This window comes from Polistes canadensis, unplaced genomic scaffold, assembly GCF_001313835.1.
Source record: "Polistes canadensis isolate GaletaPanama2010 unplaced genomic scaffold, ASM131383v1 scaffold_281, whole genome shotgun sequence".
In the NCBI taxonomy this organism is placed as follows: domain Eukaryota; kingdom Metazoa; phylum Arthropoda; class Insecta; order Hymenoptera; family Vespidae; genus Polistes; species Polistes canadensis.
This window is the reverse complement of record NW_014569828.1, coordinates 133,361-141,843: the sequence shown is the minus strand read 5'-3', so window position 1 is coordinate 141,843 and position 8,483 is coordinate 133,361. Positions and strand designations below refer to the sequence as shown.

The window sequence follows — 8,483 nt, the reverse complement described above, 5'->3', positions numbered from 1 at the left end:
CCGATTTTCTTTTTCTTTATTTTTTAATAATCATTCGAGATGATTGAAAATAGAACGATTGAGATGAGGTTGTACTTTTAGTTGGAAAAAAAAAAAAAAAAAAAAAAAAAAAAAAGAAACAAACATTTGTCGTTGTTACAATCTGACGATGAAATAGAGCCAGTTTTAATTTGACAAAATAAAACGGCAACATCGATAAATAATAACGACCGTCGAATTACAATCCTCCGTAAATTCACGTCGAATTCAGTTCGTTCGCGTATGTACGTTCATTCGTTCGTTCTTAATTGCTTTCATTACACAGATTTGCCAATATTTCACGTTAACGAGAATCCCATATCTCATCAATAATAGAAGAAAGGTAATTCATCTATCCTCGGAAGCATATTTTATATTAAGTAGTATATAACTGAAATATCTATTATTAACATAAATGACAAATGGACTGAACGTAATTCCTTAAATTAATATAATTATCAAGAAGTATATACACACATACACACACACACAAATCTATATCAAATATTAATGCGAATTGACGAAATTACTTACAGTATTTTTTCTATTTATTTATTTTTTTTATAATTTACAATTTTATATTTATTAATTTTTTTTTTTAATCAAATTTATCCGAGAGAGCTAGATGAAAAATATATTAGTTTATTAATGTTTTATATAAAGTTTATAAATCGTAATAAATATAAATGATTTTTAATGAAATATTTTTCTTGTTGATAAAATCCTATATCAGATTATATATCTTTACTCAAAGATAATGTGAACGTTATTTGTTTAATAGTCATTACTACCGATATTAAAAATAATAATCTTTGCCAGTTTTATTGATAAAATATAAACAAACCGAGTAATTTTGATACTCGATCGAATGGTTTAATCATCAATAGGATAACGCGGTTACAATATTATATTGCAGTGTTTGGTAAATTTTCAATAAACTTTAGTCGTTTTATTCGGACGATAGTTTTTTGGTGAGCAACATTACACACACAGAGACACAGTTCTACAATAAAACTGTTTCCTTTGTTGCTCATAAAGCAAGTCTTTATGGAGACATTATAACGGTTTGAACCAACCCTATTCTACCGCAAATCTCAGCCCTTTGGGTATTATGAGAAACATTTTACCTTCCCCCCACCCCTCTCTCAGAATGGACGATTCTTATTCTTTTGTTCGGTGTCACTCGTTAAAAAGGAAAGTGGAAGAAAAAGGGCTTGAATTATTTCTAAGTAAGTTTAGATTAAAAGAAAAAAATTCGGTAAAGTATTTTTTTGATTTTCAATTAAAAAAAGAAAAAAATTAATATATTTGTCACGTCGTGTTAATATATATAAATATAATCTACAGAATATCAAAGTATTATGTTCAATGCTTATGAAAAACTCTGTAAAAAGTCTTATTTCCGACTTTGTCTGAAGACGCTTTGCATTGATAACAATGCCGAGGAATGACTTGCAATGACTGATTTCCGGCTTCGACGGTAACATATATATATATATATACAATTTTTATATCTATTAATTTAGAGAATAAATAAATACACATTTCTATTGTCGAAAGAAAATGTAGAATAACGTTTACGATGAAAAAAAGACAAAAAGTTAGAATTCTATTTGTAATTTATTTAAATTATTCCTTTAGAAATGATTTTATGAGTATTCCTTGCAAACACAATATTGATCGATAATATAATAACAATCAATGATATTTTACGATTTCACGTACCCAACACCCCCTTCCCGCCTATGTTAATAAAACGAAGAGAAATGTGTACTCTCATTTTGTTTTTCCTTTAAATGGAAAGTAACTTATTGCATATTTATCAAAATACTGTGCATTTATCGTCATTGTATTCATTACATGCATTGAGGTGCGCCAAATAGCACCATTCGTATCTTTTAAATAATAAATATCACCATAATTGCCTATGATTTCATCAAAAGGTCATTGTCGTTGCCACGCAAACTCATTTCATCGAAGAATTTCAACTAATACAAACTAGTTAGGGCACTTTAAATAACCTCGGTTTCTATTTAGTTCGGGTATGATTTTAATATACTTTCGAGGTCACATTTTTGAGATATCGCATCATCATTCAATATAATTATCGAATATCAAATGTAAATTAAGGAAGAAGGAAGATAAAAGAAAACAAAAAAAAAAGATCATCGCTAATTGGACGAAGCTTTCTTCTTTTTTTCATTTTCCATTGAAATATAGATACGCGAATTGTTGATTATTCGATCGGTTATTTATAAAAAGCAATGTTAAAAAATGTCGAATAATTTTTTATATATATTTGTAAGTTGTGTTAATGAAAGAGTAATTTTTAGATGAGACAAAAAAATATCAATTAGTAGAAATTAATGGAATAATAAAATTATTTTATTAGAAAAAAAAAACATAATTTTCTTTTATCTTACTTTGATATAAAAATATAAGTTTCTTTTTTTTTTATTAATGCAAAGTTCCAAACAAGAAAGGTCAGATTCTAAGTGAAACAAAATTTGTTGAATGTGTGATCGAATAAAAAAAATCCTAAAAAATGTGATCATTATAACGCGATAAAAATGAATCGATTGAGTAAGTATAGCGTAGATGTAAAATAAATAACAAGGGAAAAAATTAAATCCAAGTGTCGATAGCCTTTGGGAATTTTCTTTTTTTTTTGTTTTACAGATGTGCTCTTTCCCTCTTTCTTTTCCCTCACTTTTCGCGATAAGTTAATTTCCATATATGTTCCAGAGAATAACTACGCTTATCCTAACTTGCATAAATATCGTTAATCAATGTTACGCAGTTATCGTTCGCCACCAATGGAAATCAACACTTGCAAAATTGAATTGATGGGATTCCTACCACATTTATTAATAATAATTATCGTGAATAATACAAATATAAATATAAAAATCAAAACTATATAATATATTTATATTATTATTATTATTATTATATAATAATATATAACACATATATACATATACAATAATATAATAATATAACAATACTATAATGTAATGATATACAAACATATATATTATTATATTTTTTTTTTGTATATTGTATATCGTTATATTATATTTAAGTGTGTTTTGACATTTTAATAAGGAAAAAATTACAAAGAAATAAGAAAAAATCAAAAAATCAAAAAATACAGAAAAAGAATAAGCAGAAGAGAAAAAGAATGACGATAGTAAATGATATAAATTTAGAAATTTAATGAGACAATCATTATTACCTCTAATTGCTATTAATCAATGAGCATTACGAAAGAAACGATCTCTGAATTGCAAATTTGTACGAACTCGACGTGTTTCTATTTTCCCCTCAAGTATATGATCAACGTTATCAATGATAATTAATCAATATTATTAACGACAAATCCACGATGATATAAAAAACTTTGTTCGGAAAGCCGCGATTGTAAGAAGAAAAAGAAAAAAAAGAACAATTAAAAATTCATTTATAATAAAAAAAAATCGTTCGCAACGCGTCCCCTTTTTTTTCGTACTTTTCTCTTTCGACAAATTTTTTCATTCGATTTGTAATTATTTTTTCGCGATGTGAATTGAGAAAAAAAAAATAATAATAAAAAAAGAAAACAAAAAGTAGACAAACTCTACGCGTATTGTAAAAAAAATTCTTCCCGTAAAAGTGTATCACGCGATAATTTTAATCAAAGTTTATCCAATTTATCAGATTTTAAATCCAATTAAGGATTTTCTATCAAAATTATTTCCAATTATTTTATATTGTTTCAATGACAATAGGCGTTAGCATTATTTTATCGATTATTTTAGCATGTATCCGAAGATAATTATTTTCACGTATTAATATTGTATGATTATTTTCATAAAAGATATGATTGTATAAAAATGTCATAAAGAGAGATAAAATATGATCTTATGCATATGCGTTGATTCTATTTGAAATATTACAAATTTGAACATTCAATAAATATTAAAAAATAATAATATGATGTGTGTTAAATTACAAATTGATGGGATATTAAAGATCATACATAAATCACGTCATCATAGTAAACGATATTTAAATAAAAAATAGATAACAATCGTGTTACTTCAAACAGAGATATGCCTTGTTTGTATTGATTAATGTACAATGAACATGTACTTCAGTAAAAGTAGTTCATTCAAAAAAAAAATAAAAAAAAAACACCTAAGTCATAGAAAAGTACATTTATAAAAATAAATGTGTGATTTTTACAAATGTACCGATTAAACACAACTCATACGATAAAAATCCGATAATTCGAGTGGCAGATTAAAATATTTATGTATTATAATAAATATCGTTGGTAATTTTTTTCTTTTCCTCGTTCGTAATCGATAACTTTTCTTTATCTTAGAACTATGATAGGAAAGATTTATTATCGTTAGATGAAAGTATGGATAACTTGCACATTAGATTACTTGAAATTACAAATCGAAGAATAAAAAAAAGGATTGATGAAATGTAAAAAGTACAATTGTTTCGACAGGAAATGATATATATTTTGAAATGAATTATATCAAATTGGCAATTTAATTTTCAAATCGTACGGAATTAAATGAACAAACGAATTATATCGTACTTATAATATGATCGATAAAAAAATTTCTTTTTTTTTATCGAGAAACAGTCGAAACCGCGATTAATAAAGAGTCCAAAATACGTTTGGTTATTTATTATTGCGACGAGACAAAAATAAAGAAAGAACAAAAAATAATAATAACCGCTCGTGCATTAAAAGTCATGAATATTATTATATATATATATATATATGTCTAGTAATATTATCGACATTTTATACTAGACCGATTATCCTTGGAATTATCAACGTTAGTTGATAAACGAAGTAATATTATTTAACTAATATTTCTATTTTTTTTTACTATTTTTTTTCTTTTTCTTTTTTTCTTTTTTTTTTTGCTTTTTTTTTTTTTTTTTTTAGGAAATTTTGCAAAGTCACGTAGAGACCACATAAATAATTTTTTTTAAATTGTTTTCGAAAACAGATAACAAAGTGAGAGAGTTTATCTCGGTATGCGATGTTTGTATATACTTATCTTAAAAATANTCTAGTAATATTATCGACATTTTATACTAGACCGATTATCCTTGGAATTATCAACGTTAGTTGATAAACGAAGTAATATTATTTAACTAATATTTTTTTTTTTTTTTACTATTTTTTTTTTTTTTTTTTTTTTTTTTTTTTTTTTTTTTTTTTTTTTTTTTTTTTTTAATCAAGATGCTATGCCCTGTACGTTTTTATTAAATAATTTTTTTTAAATTGTTTTCGAAAACAGATAACAAAGTGAGAGAGTTTATCTCGGTATGCGATGTTTGTATATACTTATCTTAAAAATATATACTTAAAACTAAAAGATTAGATTGAGAGGAATATGAGAACTATTCTTTTATTTTTCCAGTCTTCTTTTTTTTTCAAATGGCAAATCATATATAAAAAAAAATAAGTACACGATAATTATTTTCTTCGATCGCACAGAAATGTCGTATTTCCTGTACGTGTATTTTCAATTGATTAAAAAAAAAAGAAAAAAAAAATGATAACATTAAGCATTTGCATTTTGAAATGGTCACAATTTAACGAATAGCAACAACGTTACATTTTAAGTTTTTCTTTTTCGTTTTTTTTTTTCTATCGAGCAAAGAGAAACTCGAGTAACGAACAGGTGTACGGAATCGAAAAGAAACATTTCGTATAAATCTATTTGTCTTTACTCATTGCAAACTTAAATGTAGAATACGAAATATACATAGCGAGGCTTTTTCTTACGTTTCTCGCATGAAAGACAAACATTAATCTCTTTCATAATGTAAGAATAATAACAATGAAGAAAAAGATAACAAAATTAAATAAACGAGGATGCAATTTTCATTTCCTCTAATTGTTTTTTTCTTTTTTTTTTTTTTCATATGAAGGAAGAAGAAAAAATAATAGAAGAAAAAGAAATCATAGAATGCAAAACGTAGTTCATTAAAAATGATACAACATTTAATAAATTCATAGTATATATATATTATTATCGTATCGAACGAGTTTAAAGGATTATATTATAAATCTAAATTATTGGAGTTCGAAAGAAAGACCTTCAGATTTTCCTTTCGCTTACCTGGTACAATCGTCCGTGACCTTGCTGTTCGTACTGCCAATGGAAGCAGCATTGCCCAAAGCAACAATTGTAGCAGCCGAAATCAATAAAATTCCAATAGCCATTTCGATCTATATTATTTATTATTAATTATTTATTTTTACTATTAATTATTTATATTGATAAGTTACGTTTTTTTATCTTTTATAAGAGTTTTCACAGTAGAGAAGAAAATAATGACGAAATGATATACGTTGTGCCACTGTAGAGAGAACTTTGGGATTAATTTTTTTTTTTAATCCTTCTTTTTTTCGGGGGTATTTTGTTTTTTTTTTTTTTAAAAAGAATTTACGATCACACGCGTGTGCGCGCGTATGCGTATATGTGTCAGTTTTTTTCCCCGTTTTAAAAATTAACAACGACACCCGCCAAACCGATCCGAGTCGTGCAACGATCGGTCAATCGACTGACACGCCGACTATTAACTACGATATACTCGTTTGAGTTGGATAAAGTAAGAATGAGAGAGAGAAAAAGAAAGAGAATTAGTATGAGAGAGAAAGAGAGAGAAACAACATCCGCTCACCGACCGCAGATTCCTTGACTGTTCTTTCACTCTTATCTATCTATCTCTCTTTCTCATACCTTTGGATAAAGTGAACGACAACCTTCTAACAAATTATAGTAACCCAATACAAGGTATAAAACCCTTTCTCTCTCTTCCCCTTTTCCTTCTTCTTCTTCTCTTTTTATTTATTATATTTTATTTTATTTTTCTTCTTCTTGTTCTGTGTGTATATAGAATATCTTTTTCTAAGAATTTGAAACGAGCATTAATCTCCTTTTTTTTTTCTCTTTCTTTCTTTCTTTTTTATCTGTTTTCACCTTCGAACTCTTTATCTCTCTGTCTGTCTTTCTCTATCCCCTTATTGTTTTTTATTATTTCTTTTTTTTTTTACTCTTATACGGATATAATTTCTTAATTATCTTCTTACTATCTTTTTTCCTTTTTGTTTTTTTTTTCTTTTTTTATTTCTCTATTCCCTTATTTTTCTTTATTTTTTTCTCTTTTTCTTTCTTTTTTTTACTCTTATACAAATATAATTTCTTAATTATCTTCTTCTCTCTCTGTTTCTCTTGTTATTTTTCTATCTTACTCTTTATACGGGTATTATTTCTTAATTGTCTTCTTTCTCTCTCCCTCTCTTTCTTTCTTTTTTTTACACGAGTAACAATAACCAACGCGACGTGTACCTGTTTGACTAACTCAGGTTTTAACTTAGCAAGATAAGTGTTTATATACTCGATATTTCGTACGCGGTACGATAAGAACCGCTCGTTGATTGGCCAATCGCCCGACGTGCCTCCCTGCCGATTGGTCAACGATTACAATTTCTGTGCAAACTTCATCAGCACCGTTCAAACGGTATCTATCATATCACACGCTTACGCTACCATATATCTTTTCGATTTTTTTCTCCTTCGATTGGTTTGAATTTTTTTTTTCTGTTTCAGGATGATAAGAACGATTAAAGGAGATATATATGTATTTTTTTTTTGGTTCGTTAATGGAATTTTCAAAGGATAATAAAACTTACGATCGATGATAATACTTGAAGAGTATTTTTATCAGGTGTTAATAAAAATATAATTCTTTTTTTCATGAAAAAAATAACAATTTAGATATGAAATAATTGAGCCGTTTATTTTGATAGTAGCATAAATCACTTTTTCAAAAAAATTTAGTTAATGGCAACACTAATTACAATTGAACGGTATCTTTTCATTTTTAAAAAAAAAAAAAGCAGAAGAAAAAGTGACTTATGCCACTTTCAAAACTCAGTTATATCATGATCTGTGTTAATGTACGAAAGAAGGTAACTATTACTGGATAATATAAGTATTAACGAAAGGTTGATAGTTAAAGTATGAAATTGTAATTTCATTCGTAGATTATAGATCCGATAGAAAAGTACGAGTAACGGAATATTGATTTTTATAATATAGAAAACGATAAGAAAAGTATAACTACGAGTATTTTTGTGGAAAGAATAAAAGCAGACATTAAAAAAAAAAAAAAAAACAAAAAAAATTACTAGTTTTCGTAGTTTAAATGCTTAATTTAGACATTTGATTTTGATTAAATGAATTAAAAACTTCAACGATAACGTAAGCTAAAATATTTATTTATGTATATGTTAATTCGCGTAAAAATTATTTATCAATGTCGAATTTAATTAGAAAATTATTGTTATATCGAATAACATGTAAGATTTAATTTACAGCGAATCCAATTAAAAAAAACAACAATATATAAACTCTGCCATTACATTAGAAATATTATTG

General features: G+C 26.3%; 1 protein-coding gene across 1 annotated transcript in view; it reads right to left on the bottom strand.

The window, feature by feature from the left end:
- Window positions 1-7,405, bottom strand: part of LOC106791052 (trehalase-like) — a 25,032-nt gene extending 17,627 nt beyond the window's left edge. The window contains exons 1-2 of the mRNA XM_014756407.1: window positions 7,295-7,405; window positions 6,159-6,268 (exon numbers count right to left, since the gene is read on the bottom strand). Coding sequence (XP_014611893.1) covers window positions 6,159-6,262 — 104 coding nt within the window. The 5' untranslated portion in view covers window positions 6,263-6,268; window positions 7,295-7,405. The remainder of the gene's footprint in view (window positions 1-6,158; window positions 6,269-7,294) is intronic.
- Window positions 7,406-8,483: the final 1,078 nt, after the last annotated feature.